The 17877-nt window shown below is 47.8% G+C and overlaps 1 protein-coding gene and 1 long non-coding RNA gene across 2 annotated transcripts in view; both read right to left on the bottom strand.

Moving 5' to 3' along the window:
• Positions 1–192: 192 nt before the first annotated feature.
• On the bottom strand, positions 193–3446 carry LOC125441826. The gene is made up of 2 exons (XR_007245913.1): positions 2762–3446; positions 193–2352 (listed from the first exon to the last, which is right to left on the bottom strand). It is a non-coding gene; the product is annotated as an uncharacterized LOC125441826 (long non-coding RNA).
• A 4302-nt stretch (positions 3447–7748) lies between these two features.
• The window catches only part of CRAT (carnitine O-acetyltransferase), a 33896-nt gene continuing 23767 nt past the window's right edge, over positions 7749–17877 (bottom strand). The window contains exons 9-12 of the mRNA XM_048512739.1: positions 14860–14995; positions 13314–13376; positions 10566–10703; positions 7749–8589 (exon numbers count right to left, since the gene is read on the bottom strand). Of these exons, the coding sequence (XP_048368696.1) occupies positions 8374–8589; positions 10566–10703; positions 13314–13376; positions 14860–14995 (553 nt within the window). The 3' untranslated portion in view covers positions 7749–8373. The remainder of the gene's footprint in view (positions 8590–10565; positions 10704–13313; positions 13377–14859; positions 14996–17877) is intronic.

The following is a 17877-nucleotide window of genomic DNA, read 5'->3' on the forward strand; positions in this document are numbered from 1 at the left end:
GCGTGCTACTGCTGAGAGGAGGGGTGTAACTCAGGCAAAAATCACGGGGCAAAATCACCAATGAGTAACCCCCTCTCGGCCCACACAAATAATTACTAACCTACCCTCGGGAACCTGTGAGAACCTGCTGGATCCCACCTCTGTTCCTGTCCCACATCTACATATTAATTTTTTAAAAAGAAAACATTGACATATAAACAAAATACAAGTACTGATTTATTTGATATATACATTTCTTTATACTTCAAAGAATAGTCACTGCAAACTTCAAACAAATGATTGGGGTTCGAATCAAAAGAATTCCAACACAGCAAACCCTGTAAACAGTTCTATACAAAGGATTTAATAAAATAAAATCTCCCTCTGACCCTGGCAATATAAGGCACTTAAGCAAGATGAAGGTTTTTCATTCATAAAGATTGGCACTGAATTAGTTTCCACAAAGACAAGTTACTAACCCTTCCGTTACAATCAGTGCTCAAATCTGGCAAAAAAAACGAAATGGAAATTGATTTGACACAATCAACAACAGAGTTGTGGACTTGTCCTTCTAATCAATAACCTTCAGCACAACTCTGTCAGAAGTATGCAAGTTACACAGTAGCCGTGTTCTCTATTACCGTACAAGTTATCAAAGCAGTACTTGGCAGGATAAAAAGACATAAAAACCAGTAGTGTCAATATGATGGTTTTAAAAGCAGCAAAAGAGCAAACATTTCTAAAGCAAACATTTTTAAAAGCAAACATGTCAAAAGCATCAGGGAAAGAAGTCAGTAAAATGAACTCAATGTCCAAACCAAGGTGACTACACGATTAGCAGCATGCTTGGGCTTTTTTGCCCGATAACATAAGATTTAAGGTGCCAACACTGAGAAGACCCTGTTTATAGCTGGAAGGTCAATGGAACAGGGTCTCAGATGCCATTCGTAAGCAGCAAATTCATACAAAACAAGGAATTACCCTGGGCCCAGACTGTTTGGAGCTTGTGACCATGTTTTAAAACAATAATTCAATGTGATTCCCCACTAGAATTTAGTGCCACGGGTTGCATTGGCGTGGTATTATGGTTGTTATATGTGCTTGCAGTTAAACAAGTACAGCGGTCGCCTTCTACTTCTGAATCTTATTGCTATGTGGCTTTCACCAACAAAGTTCCCCTGTCCGGCTTTATCTCTGTTTCCACTCCCACCTCCAAAGTGTGGTGATTCTGAGTATTCATAACCTGTGTTCTCTCCCTGCTGTCACCAGGCACACAGGTCCTTTACCCTGAAAATCTTTCAAGGTGGGTGGTAGCGGTAGAATTAACCACCTCCAAACCCAAACCAGTTTTAGGAGAAGTTAAAGTTTATCATTTGGAGGTCTGTCAGAGACTTAATAAGCCCGCATTTTCGGCGTTAGTACAGGCTGTGGAACAAAATGTCCTTTGAATTATTTTTTGTGTGTTTTAACTGCTTTCATTTTTCTCAATAATCTACACTGGAAGTAGGTTTTACACACATCTCTGTCACCTCGCATGGCAGGCCCCTCAAGTGGGAAATCCATCAGTCAGCCTTCCAAGGGCATTCTTGGAAAAGTTAACTGAACAACACTGAAGTAACTTGAAGGGCATTGTTGTTGCTTTGCTGGCAGAAGAACTCTGAAAAAGGCACTTGTGGTAGGTCATGCAGGGTGGCACTGAACATCCTGTGGAATAAAAAAAATGTGCATCTAAGAGAATGACCGGTTTCTAATCTTTTTGCCCTTATAGACAGCCTCAGGTACACATACTGTTTTCACAGACTCAAAGGCCACTGAAATTCATCCAAAATAATACCTCCGTTCCAACACACCCTTGTAAAACAAGTTGGACCACACATCTAATGAAAGCAAGTGGTAAAAGGCAGGGAGCGATTTTGAACAATCATTAGCTGTACAGGTGAGTTTCCGTATAATTTTACCAGTTTATTAGCACAATATTGCAGGGATGGCGTGTGTGTGCGCGTGTGTATGCGTGTCCTAGTTAATACATGCCAACTTTAAGACACATTCAACATTCTGACACAGTCTGGTGTGACCAAGGCTCCTTCCGCACGTGCAGAATAATGCATTTTCAAACTGCTTTCAGTGCTCTTTGAAGCTGTGCGGAATAGCAAAATCCACTTGCAAACAGTTGTGAAAGTGGTTTGAAAACGCATTATTTTGCATGTGCGGAAGGGGCCCAAGACTCCAAAGACAGTTACTCAAGCCAGCAGCAAAGTCCCTGCTCCTCCCCAGTTCAGTCAAGGCCTCCAAAAACTGGACTATGCACTGAGTGTATGCGTGTCTGAAAAGCATTCCCCACCCTAGTAAATACACCTTCACAGAGATGCCCACCTGCCATAATGCTCACCAGGTTTAATGTTATGCCTTCTGCCTTGTTACATGGCAGATTTAATAAGCAAGAAAAGGCTAAAAGATGGTGCCCATGTAATGATGGCTCAGTTGAATCTCTGGCCCACCAATGACTACACTGTCTCAGATTCAAGGAAATCAGATCCAAGTATGTGAATCTTACTCCTTTACATTTACCCCATCTCCCCGCTTTAATTAGATTACACTACTTGTTGGACAACCCTGATCCTTCTCTCTGTATGATAGTGGCAGACTTCCTTCTGGAAATTACTAAACGCCAGTAGATTTCCTTCGACCTGTATTGTATATGCTTTTTAATCCGTTTTTTATTACTGTTGTACTGTTGTCTATGCCAATAAAGTCTTGCTTCTCTTCAAATTGAGAGGGCCACCTGAAAGTGAGAATACTTGGACAGAGCTACAGATGCACAGAGAGGCCAAAGTCAAAACTGCATCTTTTCCATATATCAAACACTCAAATTGTACCAATATAAACTGAATTTTCCAAATCACTACTCAGCTCTTCAATTTGGAAGGTATCGTGGTTAACAGGGGAAGAACTCTAATCTGGAGAACCAGGTTTGTTTCCCCGCTCCTAAACGAGCAGCAGACTCTAATCTAGAGAACCCGGTTTGTTTCTCCACACCTCTGCACGAAGCCTGATGAGTGACCTTGGGCCAGTCTTAGTTCTCTCAGAACTCTCTCAGCCCCACCAACCTTACCAGTTGTCTATTGTGGGGAGAGGGAGGGAAGGAGTTTGTAAGTCGCTTCGGGATTCCTTACAGGAGAGAAAAGTGGGGTATTAAAATCCACTCTACTTCTTCTGGTGAGATTATTCTGTTTCTTCTAATTCAGAGGATGGCAGAGGTGATAGAGAAGCCCCATTCCCACAACCACTGGGAATGCTGGTCAGAGCATACAAATACTGTTTATAACTGAATCTTGTTGTTTAAACTGAATGCTCAGCTCTGCCGCCTGAGCTGTGGAGGCTTATCTGGGGAATTCAGATTAGCCTGTGCACTCCCACACACGCCAGCTGGGTGACCTTGGGCTAGTCACAGCTTCTCGGAGCTCTCTCAGCCCCACCCACCTCACAGGGTGTTTGTTGTGGGGGGGGGGAAGGGCAAGGAGATTGTCAGCCCCTTTGAGTCTCCTGCAGGAGAGAAAGGGGGGATATAAATCCAAACTCCTCTTCTTCTTCTTCTTCTTCAGTACACTCAAGATAAAGAATTTGCTTAGGCCAGAAGGCTACTTTTAAAAGACTGTGTTTTCAAAAGTGTGTTAGCCGCCCTGAGCCCAGCTTTGGCCAGGGAGGGCAAGGTATTGACTAAAACAAAATAAAAATGCTCAATAGTGTGAAAAAAGAAAGCAGAATCAATCCACCCGTGCAGGCTTAATTCAGCCACAGAGCTAAACTACTTTACGCCACCTTCAAAGGCACTTTTAAAATAGCATTCCAGTTTGGCTTCTCTTGGGGCAGGAAGAATATCACAGTGTTTTTGTTTTTCTGGGGGTTCTTCTTCTTCTTTTAAACAGAGGCTCATTCCGCACATGCAGAATAGTGCACTTTCAAACTGCTTTCAGTGCTCTTTGAAGCTGTGCGGAATAGCAAAATCCACTTCCAAACAGTTGTGAATGTGGTTTGAAAATGCATTATTTTGCATGTGCGGAAGGGGCCAGAGACAGCATGAACAAACGGCAGTCAGAATCCTTGTTCACTAAAGACAGATTTGTGCATCGTGATATCTGCTACCATTCACCCATCTTGGCCCCAATCGAGAGATTTAATTTAAACCCCAAGGAAATTGGGGCTTCAGCTAGATGTAATTACGTTCCATTCAAATCCACAGCAAAAAGCCAAACTTTCTTTTCTCTGGAGTCTTCCCTCCCCGAGTGTCAGCAAAACAGCCCTACGTGTTCCCTTTGGCAAAGTTCTTTTTAAAATGCAAAGCTAACTGTTAAAAAAAAAATCCTTAGGGCATCCTATGGTTAAAAGAAAAGAGAGAGTTTTTGAATTTGTCAATAAACAAGCAAACCCCCCCCCCCAAACAAGGACAGAGCTACAGTTTTTTTGTCAATCAGTGACAAAAATCCAGAGCGTTGAAATCCTTCCTTCTGATGCACCACATATGAATAACACCTGACTGTTGGAGAAGAACAGTTATTTAAAAATCTACTTAATGATGCTTTGGTTAGTTTCCCCCCTTTTAAGCTCAGTAACTTCAAACCTCTTCCAGTGTGGAAACAACTTTCTACAGATGAAGCCATTCTGCTTGCACAAAGCCTTGGGGTGCCAAAGATGCAGCGGAATCGTTTCTGAGGCCAAGCAGAGATGGGGCCTTTCCTCACTTACGTTTTGCAGTGCACTACTCTGAGCGCGAGGGATTTCCGCCCCGGGGTCGTGTTCCCCACTGTCCCGCGCTCTGTGCGGGGCAGTCAGAAGGTGCCGTTTCTTCAGCGTCAGCAATGACGCACGCTGAAGGGATGTTAGAGTGCTGGGAGTCGGGGCGGCTGCGTTGACGCCGCCCGGACTCGTGCGGAGCACCGCTGGACCACGCGCTATTTGGGGGCAGTAGCGCGCAGCAAACGGTAGGTGGGGAAAGGGCCATGGAAACTGGACTGACAAGACAAAAGCTCCGTTTCCTCCGTCTCCCACTACGGACTGGAGTCAAGGTTTTGCCCACTAAAATTATTTCCTCCAGTAAGACCTCGGGTGGGTGTTGATACCCACAACACGGAAAATGGCTGTTTCTGCAGCCGCATCCCACAATCAGGAAGCCTAGACAGGATAGCAGGTATGCACAGTTGTGAATTAGGAGGTTTTTTTCCTGGAGCAGTGAAGCAGAACTCTTCAGGTGGCATGCGCTATGCAAGAGGTGCCAATCGCAAAAATGTCACGGTGGAAAAAAGACATTTAGCCTTCCGGTGAGCCCTCGGGGCAAGTTGGAAATAAGGAAATACAATCGCCTGCAGTTTCAGCAGCGACAAGAGCCGCACGTTCTTGGAGTAGAAGAGAAACGCATCGTTTGCCTCATACCAAAAAAACAATCCACTGCAAGGAATCCACTGCAAGGAATCCACTGCAAGGTAACACCCACCCAGGCTTGAAAGAAAAAGCTGTCTAAATGCCATCACCGGGACGTGACAGCTGTCAATCAGTGTCTTATCAAATGTAGTTTAGAAGCAATCCACCAATCCCGGAGAGCAACGCTATTTGCAGCCACTCCACTTAAACATTCACTCTCGGCATCTGGTTCTCATAACAGATGTTGGAGAAAACTCAGCCATAATTGACAGGGCTGACATTCTCACTGCATAAACCCTGTTCTAAGGAAGGTTATCCTTCTATGGCCTATAGTTTAACTCAGTAATTAAGTAAAACTGCAAAGTCTTCGCTGCAACTGGTACAGGGTGCATCCCGAACTGTCCTCCCTAAGAAGAGGCTGGGAATTCTCAAACATAAAACCAGTTGTGGGATCCCACAATTTTAGTAACAGGTTCCCATGGTGGCGGGACTCAAACCGTGGCGTAGCGTCAATGGGGCTGGGCGGGGCTTACGGCGAAGAGGGCGAGGGCATTCCTCGGGCTGGCTGTGGCAAGGGCGCGGCAGCTTGTGCCATGCCAGTCCCTTAGGCGGAAATTCCACGAAGATGCACGCAGGCGCAGGCTGCCACGCACGCCGGTGCCCCTCCTGCCAGACTGCTTCCAGTTCTGCGCGCTACTGCTGAGAGGAGGGGCGTCCCTCAGGCCAAAACCACGTGGCAAAATCACCCATTGGTAACCCCCTCTCGGCACACACCAATAATGAGTAACCTACTCTCGGGAACCTGTGAGAACCTGCTGGATCCCACCTCTGCATAAAACGCTACAAAAGGCCCAGATCTGTACCACAACGTGGGATGTAGTTTTGTTATTAACAGTGCAACGAAGCATGGACTTCAACTGGATATAACTGTGACTTGGATGATCCAACAAGGTCTCCAGAATGGACAACGTTCTCTCCAAAATCCTAGGATACCCCGAACAGTCAACTCTTCTCCTAGCTCCCTTCAAACGTTTCCTTCCACGGCCAGCATGGCAGCCTATGGACTGAGGTGCCGCATGTGCCAGGTCGCTCGGTTGCTAGAAGATCAAACTGTTTTAATTTCTCTCATAATTAGCGTTGCAGGCATTCTCAGAGAGACAATCGCCCCACACGGTTAACGGCTGCAGGGGGCAACATTGCTATATCATTAACATCAACAAAGCTGTTTTTCTTTTTGCCAACAGAAACACAAATGAGCATAATTGCACCGTAAAGCCATTTAAAACAGGAGTTAAAACCGGAAAGCAGCAAGAATACAGCACTGGTGTTGTGGAGCCTGGTTGTATGGTCAGCAGTTTAACGTTCCAGCAGCATCTCTCTCTCGATGTTTACCGCCTGCATCTGTGGCTGGCATCTTCAGAGGATCATCATGATCCTCTGAAGATGCCAGCCACAGATGCAGGCGAAACGTCAGGAGAGAATGCTGCTAGAACACGGCCATACAGCCCGGAAACCACACAGCACCCAAGCGATTCCGGCCGTGAAAGCCTTCGACAATACAGCACTGTTTTACAGCGGGGGAAGTGGCAAAACCCCGACATAAAAGCATGTATTAGTTTATAGAATCTAGGACAGTGATGGAGAACCTATGGCAAGGGTGCCAGAGGTGGCACTCGGAGCCCTCTCTGTGGGCATGCACGCACAGAGTTCGTCATATGGGGGGTGGAAAATCACCCCCCCCCACACACACACATCTAGGCTGGCGGGCCTGGTGAGCAGGGAGGACTCGGCTGGCGGGCCTGGTGCCTGTGCTCTGGGTGGCTGCTGCCCAAGAGGGGGGGGGGCGGTGCAGAGGAGGCAGAGATGCTAGAGAGGCACAGAGCGGTGTGTGCATGGGACTTGCTGCAGGCTAGAGCAGGCTGGCCCCTGCTCGAGCGGGTGGGACGGAGGAAGAGGGAGCCAACCGGTTTTTTCTAAACGAAAACCTCAGTATTCAGGTTAAATTGCCAGGTTGGCACTTTGCAATAAATAAGTGGGCTTTGGGTTGCCATTTGGGCACTCGGTCTCAAATAGGTTCGCCACCACTGATCTAGGACTATGGCACTGAACAGGGATCGATTTCAATCAGTGTAAAAGCATCCCATAGTTTTCCTTCATCTGCCAGTTCTGAAGACTGTCTGGAAGTCTACCCAAAGAAACAAGACATTTAGGCCTTGCTGATAGTCACCCAAGGAGCTCCAAAAAACCCAACTAAACAAGAGAACTACAGAAGAACAGCCGGAACGGAAGCCTGCTTGTTCTTCAAACGAAGTCACCTTTATGATCCTGAACTACCAAAAAGATACGCCGAGAGATGATTTGCAACAGATTTTTTTTTCATAACCACAACAATTTAAGGGGCAGATTGTGGCCGAAAGTGAGCGGGAAGGGAAGGTGTGGCGAAAAGGCACAGAGAACGTAACTCCTGGGAAGGTGCGGTTGTCCCGAAAGAACCAAAACAGATCCTACGGGGACAGGATTTCCTTACCTCCCTTTGAACAGCCCTAAGCCCACCTGGGGAAGCACAGAACTGCCCGGCCGAGACCACCAGAGACCCTCACAACAATCTGGAAGAACAGAAAACCCAGAGGAAGCCTCAAGGAGATTCATCTGCTGATCAACCATGGCAAGGAAAGCAAACACACAACATGAATATTCCAGCAACCTACTGGAGCAGTTTGCTCCTAGGAGGAAGGGTGCATTGCATATAGTCTTTCCACAGCAAGATAAAAATGCTGATTCCCCCACTTCTGAAGAAGCACCTCTTGACTTCTCAAATATCCGTTCCTTCCGTCAATTTCTTTTTCGCTCTGAATCGGAGGAATTTGCCCAGGCACCAGACACAAAGGGGGCCCAGTCCCTTCTGACTGCGGCTGGGGGAATCCACCCGCACCCGAAGGCAACAACCTGGGACGGTTTGGAGCTGCACGTCTCTCCCTCTCAGAGTTTGGATTTGGGGTTTGACTGGAGCAGGTGCCTCATGTCCAACAGGGCCTTCTCCAAGTAATGCGCCAGCCGGGCAGCGTTGGTTTCGCTACAGCTGTTGAAGGCCGAGATTGCAAAGTTGATGTGCTCAGCCATGGGGTTGTAGCAGACGCCGTAGCCATCTGGGACGACCGGGCCAAAGCACATGAAGCAGTCTGTCTTTGCAGGGACCTAAGAGGGAGAAAGAGGGAGAAACATACAGATCTGTGGTTTCAGGTGGGCAGCAGAATTAAGAGACCAAGAAATTTTTCCAGAGTTAAAGCTTATGCAAGTCCAAGTGTAACCCCCATGCTCAGAATGGGTTGACCCAGAAAGGGGTGGAGACTCAAAGCAGCAGAAGGCTGCAGAGCTCATGTAGTTAGGAGGAGACGAGGCTACCAGACTCGGACCTTGATTGGTATAAGCCTTAACACCTTGTTAAGGTAACTGCAATGTTGTTGGGAACTACTGGGAAGGTAGTTGTTTGTTTTTGCTATGTTGTAAATGTTGGAGTTTATTGTTTCAGGGTTTTTATGTTTGTAATGGGTGAGAGTTCTCCTGGAAACCTTCATCATGTTGAATCCTGTTCACCAAGCCCTTGGAGTCTTCAGAAGCCAACCCACTTGCAAAGAAGAACTGGACTTGGCAGTATCAGTAAACTGTAAATAGAAGGACTTGAAAATGCAACCTGAACAGGACCTTGAAGTGTGATGTTAAATGTTAAATGTTGATGTTATATGTTAAGAAAGTAAACCATTTTGTTTTTAAAATTTGTTGTTGCAAACTCATTCCAAGTTCTGCCCCACAGAACCCACAGATAGAGGTTACACAAGCTCACTTCATCAGATACAAATATGTGTGAAAATCCATCAGCCCTTATACCAGCGGTGGCGAACCTATGGCACGGATGCCAGAGGTGGCACTCAGAGCCCTTTCTGTGGGCACGCGTGCACAGAGTTCATCATGTGTGGGGGGGGCGGAAAATCACACACACCCCACACACACACCTAGGCTGGCATGGGCATGATCCTTTACCTGGGAGTAAGCTCGGTTGCTGGCAATGGGGCTTGCTTCTGAGTAAACCCTCCTAGGGTCATGATTCACCCATTCGAAGCATTGCATGGTTGCTTCACCAAGCTTACTCCCGAGTAACATGCGCCTTGGAGCCAACTGTTTTTTCTAAACTAAAACCTCAGTATTCAGGTTAAACTGCCGCGTTGGCACTCTGCAACAAATGTGGGTTTTGGGTTGCAATTTGGGCACTCAGTCTCGAAAAGGTTCGCCATCACTGCCTTATACCCAGATGAATATAATCCATACAAGGGCAGATGACGGATCATCATTCTGTGAGTCCAAGTCGTCGGCTTGGACTCACAGAAGCTTATATTCTGGCAAACGTCGCTGGTATGGATTCAGCCACAGTTTACAAGCTGTAGACAGACAGCCTACTCTGCCCTTCCGACATTCAGTTATTCAAAATAATTTGGCATTCGCCAGAGGGACTGAAAGAACTCACACTCCTGACCCATTCGATCCTAATTGCTCTCCCACACCTGCGCCAGGTTTGGATCCCTCCCACATTTTCAAAATGTTGCTTCCCCACCCTAAGGGCTACAGCCTTGCTTTGGAGATGACAGGAAGTGAAACACGGCAATCGCGAGAGACTCCCGAACTCACAGACCAGACACTCTTGCTGTGGGGTCGTCCTGCTGGAGGCCAGCTGAGCAGAGGTGGGATCCAGCAGGTTCTCACAGGTTCCCGAGAGTAGGTTACTCATTATTTGTGTGTGCCGAGAGGGGGTTACTAATTGGTGATTTTGCCCCGTGATTTTTGCCTTAGTTACGCCCCTCCTCTCAGCAGCAACGCGCAGAACTTGAAGCAGTCTAGCAGGAAGTGCACCGGCGTGCGTGGCAGCCTGAGCCTGTGTGCATTCGTTTCCCGCCCAAGAACCGGCGCAGCGGCTGCGTCCTTGCCACAGCCCCGCCCAGGAATGCCCCACCCCCGGAATGCCCCCGTCGTGCCCCGCCCAGCCCCACAGGTGCTACGCCACAGTTTGAATCCCACCACCATGGGAACCTGTTGCCCATTTTTGGATCCCACCACTGCAGCTGAGTCTGAGCAGCCCCTCAACCCTCCATGCCTGTCCGCAAGGGAGAGTTATGGCTCACCTGGCTGGTGGAGAGGTTGAAATGCATGGCAACTGCGTAAGATGTATCCATGAAGAGTTCGGGCATGCTCACTAAGTCCTCGATGGCCTGTAGTTTCAACCCCAGCAAATGGCGGTCAATCGCATTCCCGCTAATTGCCTGAAGGGAGAATAGGTGGGGTTGAGAACAAGAGCAAACAGAGGGGTGGAGTGAGGAACAAGATACTTTAAGGTCAGTCTGACGTGGCACAGCTTAAAAAAACCAACCTCCCTTTTAATTAAAGAAAAAATAATACTGGTGCAAAGCCTAAATTACAGCTCAAGACACGTGGAGGTGTAGTGGTTAAGAGCAGGTGCACTCTAAACTGGAGAACCGGGTTTGATTCTCCACTCTGCCACTTGAGCTATGGAGGCTTATCTGGTGAACTAGATTAGCTTGTGCACTCCAACACAGGCCAGTTCTTCTATGCTCTCTCAGCCCCGCCTACTAACAGGGTGTTTGTTGTGAGGGGGGAAGGGAAATGAGTTTGTAAGCCCCTTTGAGTCTCCTTATAGGAGAGAAAGGGAGGATATAAATCCCAACTCTTCTTCTTGTGCACATGCTTGTAAATTCAAGCTTGTGGACCCTAAATGCCAGTGCTCCACTGCCCTTTACTGACCCATAACCACCTCTCCAGATAGGGAAATGGTGTGGGTGGATTTCCACAGTGGGATCCAAACATTTTAATAACAGGTTCAGATGGTGGTGGGATTCAAACAGTGGAGCCGCCACTCACACGCACCTCCAGTCCCTATTGGGCAGGGAGGTTGCTTTAGTAACCCCTTCTCGGCACTCAGAAAAAATTAGTAACCACTTCTCTAGAAGTGAGAACTGGTTGGATCCCACCTCTGGCTCTGCCCCATAACAATTACATTGTGAAATTAGACTTTCTACTTTCCCTCTATCACAAAACTCATGGCAGCATATGCAGAACTATTTCATCTCTATTAATCGGGGTTTTTTGTCATGTTCCCCTCCAAGGACCTCAAGATAGCCTACATAATTCTTCACGCCACCATCCAGCCCTCACAAAAACCCTTTGAAGTAGGTTAGGCTGAAAAAGAATGGCCACCTTAAGATCTCTTAGAGCCTTTCCCCACTTACCTTAAGCCCTGTGCTACTTGAGGAGAGTAGCGTGGGGTCCCCCAGCACTCCCCACGACAGGGGCGGCGACAGCACAACCGCCCCGCCGCTGCCGCGCCCCCTCAGCGCGCGGCATCCCAGAAGCTCTTCTTAACGGCGCCTTTTGATGACCCCGCACAGAGCGCGGGGTTGTGGGGACACCCGGGCGCGCGCCTGGGATGCCGCGTGCTGAGAGCAGCGCGCGGCATAGGGGGGATTGAAGAGAGTGGGGAAAGGCCCTTAGTGAGCTTTTGGACTGAATGAGGATTTGAACCAGGTCAATCTGGTCCCTACATGATGCTAACTAGTGCACCACACAGGACTGACTAGAACCAGATCTGCTTATATTCTGTACCATCACTATATCCTATGCACACCAATGGTGTCCTGGGACCCTGAGACCCTTTAAGGTAAAAAGTGGTATGATCTGGGGAGGGATATCATAAAAGGGACATCTTCAGGCCAGCTGGGTGGGATCTGGGCTGAGCTCCTGTTCCTCCTCGGTTGCAGGTATTTAAGTCTGGGCATGACACCATGCGGCACATGCTCTTGGCCCTTAGCCTGTGACTCCTAGTGAGCAGCCCAGCAGATCCAAGCCCATCCTGGCAGCTGGAGTCAGTAATGCTGGATATTTTTTCCTGTTGGCCTGAATTATATAAATCACTCTTTCTTTTGTAAACTGCTTAAGAGTCATCCCCAGTGGTGGGATCCAAAAATGTTAGTAACAGGTTCCCATGGTGGTGGGATTCAAACAGTGGCGTAGCGCCAATGGGGCTGGGCGGGGCACGACGGGGGCGTGGCCGGGCATTCTGGGGGCGGGGCATTAATAATTTCTCTGTTACTGTAAAAAACTCTTACTGTAAAAAAAAGTTCCTAATTTCCAGCTGGTACCTTTCTGTCCATAATTTAAACTCATCATAGCAAGTCCTATCGTCCACTGCCAACAGAAACGACAACTTCTCCTCTAATTGACTGCCTGTCAAATACTTCATACTTTCAAATACTTAATTTTGTTTCTAGAAATCAAAAGAAGGAGACTTTCCTTAAACAAGGAACTTTACCATATTTCTAAAACATGTTTTTAAAACAGCCCAACAGGGAGAATTATCCCGTTTTCTACCTTCGCTAACCAGCCACATAGGAAACAACAGGACTTGATGGTTTTTGGACCGAATGGAATTTCTAACGGAAAAGCGGACCCAATTAGTCATCCCCTCTCGGCACACACAAATAATTAGTAACCCACTTGTGGGAACTGGTGAGAACCTGCTGGATCCCACCTCTGGTCATCCCTCCTCGGTGCACACCCTGCCGAGCCACACACAGAAGAGCGAAAAGCAGGATGGAAATACGTAAATAAAAAACAAATCAGAAAGAAGGCATCAGCAGTGTGCAGCTGTGTGTCAGTGGGGTGAGGCAGAAAAGCACTCATAGGAAAAAAAATAACTGCATAGCAGAGAATTTTGGGAAGGCCCCGTTTGCTCAAACACTGTAACACCATTATAAGAAGTTTACAGTTGGTAGTTCTTTCCACTCTAAGCACAGAAAGCTCTGGGAAATGGGAAATGGCTCCGCCGCGAGGAAAGGGGTCTTGGCAGATGCACTCACCAGGTCGGTATATGCTCGGTGGGCTTGGGTCGCTCTCCTCAACAGTTCTGACTTCTCCTGGTCCTAAGGAGATCAAACAGCACAGCTGGTGAAACCAACCCTCCGTTTGGACAACCAGTCTGCATCGAACATAGGTGTCAAACTCGCGGCCCTCCAGATGTTATGCTGGCAGGGGATGATGGAGGATCATGCTGGCAGGGGATGATGGGAACTGTAGTCCATAACATCTGGAGGGCCGCGAGTTTGACACCTGTGGCGTAGAAGACTGTTCAACCCCTGCATTCATCTGCATTGAATAGCAGGAACTATTTCTTTTCCAATGTAAACCAGAGTTCCCAACCTTTTTGAGCCTGGAGGCACCTTTGGAATTCTGAGATAGGGTGGTGGCCGCAAACATAAAAGAGTTTGGATTTCTATCCCCCCTTTCTCTCCTGCAGGAGACTCAAAGGGGCTGACAATCTCCTTGCCCTTCCCCCCTCACAACAAACACCCTGTCAGGTAGGTGGGGCTGAGAGAGCTCCGAGAAGCTGTGACTAGCCCCAGGTCACCCAGCTGGCGTGTGTGGGAGTGCACAGGCTAATCTGAATTCCCCAGAGAAGCCTCCACAGCTCAGGTGGCAGAGCTGGGAATCAAACCCGGTTCCTCCAGATTAGATACACGAGCTCTTAACTTCCTACGCCACTGCTGCTGAGAGGGAAGGAAAGGGCAGGCCTTGCTTGTTATTCCCATAAGTGTGGACTTATGGGGATATCTGCACTGGGACATTGGAAGAGTCCAACAAGACAATGCTCATGAAGCACTTTGAGAGAGCTAGATAAATTCTATGTATTATTAGTGAGGATCCAGTTATCCCCTGTCTACTTCTCCTCATAAGAACAAGCCAGCTGGATCAGACCAGAGTCCATCTAGTCCAGCTCTCGGCTACTTGCAGTGGCCCACCAGGTGCCTTTGGGAGCTCACAGGCAGGATGTGAAAGCAAGGGCCTTCTGCTGCTGCTCCCGGGCACCTGGTCTGCTAAGGCATTTGCAATCTGAGATCAAGGAGGATCAAGATTGGTAGCCATAGATTGACTTCTCCTCCATAAATCTGTCCAAGCCCTTTTTAAAGCGATCCAGGTTAGTGGCCATCACCACCTCCTGTGGCAGCATCTTCCAAACACCAGTCACACGTTGCGTGAAGAAGTGTTTCCTTTTATTAGTCCTAATTCTTCCCCCCAGTATTTTCAATGGGTGCCCCCTGGTCCTCAGTTGTTGATGAATCTTTTAGGGATAATGGGGAAATAGATACTTAACCTCCTCCCTTTCCCAAGTTTGGAAACAATTTTTTTCAACAGTGAGGAGCAGGGTCAGGATCCTCCGAGAGCTCTCTCTCTCTGAAATTTATAGGGGGCTTTTCTTTGCTTACTGGAGAAACTGTTGCGGCTATCTTGCAATGACTTAACATTTCTAATAAGCTTGATCCGCTCAGATAGGACCTCAATGCCTTTAACCAGAAGAAGAGTAACGTCAGGACTAGCGGGCTCAGACAGGAAACCAGCATCTGGTACCTGCTTGCCAGAATCATCCATGGCGGCCACGAACGCGGCAGAGTCTATAGAAGCAGAACGGATCGTGTCTGTCCGGCCCAGGCGGAACATCCGGAGAGAGGCGCTTTCATAAGTAGAACAGACCTGCCCATACATCCTAAAACAAAGACAGGGAAAAACAACAACCCCAAGGTGAAATATGAACTGGAACTTCAAAGAAATTGCAAGAGAAAGCGAGGAAGCAAATCATCTTTGTCGGCAGGCAAAAGAAAGGACTGAACACATCACACAGTTCTTTTATACACAGTACACAAGTTCAATGCTGGAACAATCTCCCTTGTGAGGTGGTGGATTCTTTGCCGTTGGGAATTTTAAAAGATCAGGGATACTTGTTGTGGATTATCATGGTTTTATTTATTTTATTTATTTATTATCATATTTATATACTGCCCCATCCCCTGAGGGCTCTGGGCGGTGAACAACAAAATAATGTTACATAAACAGTCGTAACAATAAATAATCAATATAAATATATATATAGCATCATTAGAACATAAAATTTCAGCGTTCCACTTGGTGTCCAGTATTAAAACTATAAATAAAACCCCTCCCAGAGAGGGGATGGTAGATCTAGGTGTCACAGCTCCCAAGATGTTAAAAAGGGAGAGACAAAGAGGGCGCTCACCCTCAACGGCTGACCTCCCCAAAAGCTCCTACACTGGCAGGGTGTTGGACTAGATGACTTTGGAGATCCCTTTCAACTCTTGACATTAAATGAATAAATATAACTTGGGGACTCACTGCCACAGGATGTAGTGTTGACCACTTGCTTAGGCAGCTTAAAAGGGGATGAGCTAAGTTCACGGAGGAGAAGTCCATCAGTGGCTATTTGCCCAGATGGCTAAAGGGAACCTCCATGAAAAGAGGAGTATACCTCAACGTCAGCTACTATGGAGACTGATCTCTATGCCACTGGTATGAGCTTTCCTAAGCACCTGGTGAGGCACCAAAGGAAGAATTAAGTACCTAAAAGGTAAAGAAACTATTCATGGGGCCACTATATATAAAGCTCCTAAATATCAAAAACATAAAGGTATTTATTGCAAATTAAAATAACCTACACTTGTAAAAGGTAGCCCATCTTATACATACAATATCGCAATTACAATACTCAGAAGGGTTTACTCCAAACAAAAAGAATTTCCTATGACTGAGGTATTATAAGATTTTTGCCATAGCAGAATTGGATGTGATCGGAACATTCTATTATACTCTTTCAGAGAACGTGACAGTGTGGAAGACCTGGGCGTCAATTTAAACAACTCTCCAACAATTGGCCTCAGTCAGAAGCAGAGGTGGGATCCAGCAGGTTCTCACAGGTTCCCGAGAGTAGGTTACTAATTATTTGTGTGTGCCGAGAGGGGGTTGCTAATTGGTGATTTTGCCCCGTGATTTTTGCCTTCGTTACGCCCCTCCTCTCAGCAGTAGCGCGCAGGACTTGAAGCAGTCTAGCAGGAGGTGCACCGGCGTGCGTGGCAGCCTGCGCCTGCATGCATTCGTTTCCCGCCCAAGGACCGGCACAGCGGCTGCATCCTTGCCACAGCCCCGCCCAGGAATGCCCCATCCCTGTCGTGCCCGGCCACGCCCCTGTCGTGCCCCGCCCAGCCCCATTGGCGCTACGCCACAGTTTGAATCCCACCACCATGGGAACCTGTTACTAAAATTTTTGGATCCCACCACTGGTCAGAAGTATTATCATGGCAACTTGCAGTCTGGTAGATAAACACTGTATTACTTTTGGCCACTGAGGAAGGCCAGTTGGCCAAAACGGGTCTGTTTGTAAGGGTCAAAAAAATGTCCTGAAGGACACAATGAAAGCGGGGAAGCTCTCCTCCTCCCAGAAGGGACAAACGCAGAAGAACGGAACAGACTGTCGGGACTGAGCCTGTTAGTGTTTTACTGCTTGTTACTTTGAAGATGTGCGGTGCTCTCCCCCTCCCCTTCCACCCCAGGACTTCCCGGACACAGATCTGATCTGCCAAGGAGTGTGACCTGCTCCCAAGCCTGCAGTACTTTGTAGTGGAAACTGTAGAGAAGAAGAAGAAGAGTTTGGATTAATATCCTTCTTTCTCTCCTGTAAGGAGACTCAAAGGGGCTTACAATCTCCTTGCCCTTCCCCGCTCACAACAAACACCCTGTGAGGTGGGTGGGGCTGAGAGAGCTCCGAGAAGCTGGGACTAGCCCAAGGTCACCCAGATGGCGTGTGTGGGAGGGCACAGGCTAATCTGAATTCCCCAGATAAGCCTCCACGGCTCAGGCGGCAGAGCTGGGAATCAAACCTGGTTCCTCCAGATTAGATACACGAGCTCTTAACCTCCTACGCCACTGCTGCTCTCAAGAGGCCATTTGGTTGTGGGCGGAGGGGGGGCCAGGGGGGGTATAGGTGATGGAGCTGGGCGAGGGGCTCAGATTCTTCTTTACATTGCTGCCCTTTGCATCTTTTGGAATAAAGGCTTTAGAACAGGGGTCTGCCACCTGCGGCGCTCCAGATGTTCATGGACTACAATTCCCATCAGCCCCTGCCAGCATGGCCCAATTGGCACTCCAGATGTTATGGACTACAATTCCCATCAGCCCCTCCAGCATGGTCAATTGGCGAACCTTTGGCACTCCAGATGTTATGGACTACAATTCCCATCAGCCCCTGCCAGCATGGTCAATTGGCCATGCTGGCAGGGGCTGATGGGAATTGTAGTCCATAACATCTGGAGTGCCAAAGGTTCGCCACCTCTGGTTCATTCATGGGTTGGGCTCAGCTCAGACTGTGCGCCTCTTGCTCTAAGCATTCTTAAGCATTTGCATCTTGCAACAAGAATGGACTGACAGCCTCTTAAAAACCAGGGCTGTTGCTCTAAGGCAGTCATTCTCAAGCCAAGAGAAATCCCTTAAATAATTGAACGGAACTATTAAAGAGAGAGACAACAGAAGCCTCCTCTAAAGTTACTGATCTGCCCTCGCCTCCTTCTGCAGGGTCCCTAC

This window comes from Sphaerodactylus townsendi, linkage group LG12 (genome assembly GCF_021028975.2).
Source record: "Sphaerodactylus townsendi isolate TG3544 linkage group LG12, MPM_Stown_v2.3, whole genome shotgun sequence".
In the NCBI taxonomy this organism is placed as follows: domain Eukaryota; kingdom Metazoa; phylum Chordata; class Lepidosauria; order Squamata; family Sphaerodactylidae; genus Sphaerodactylus; species Sphaerodactylus townsendi.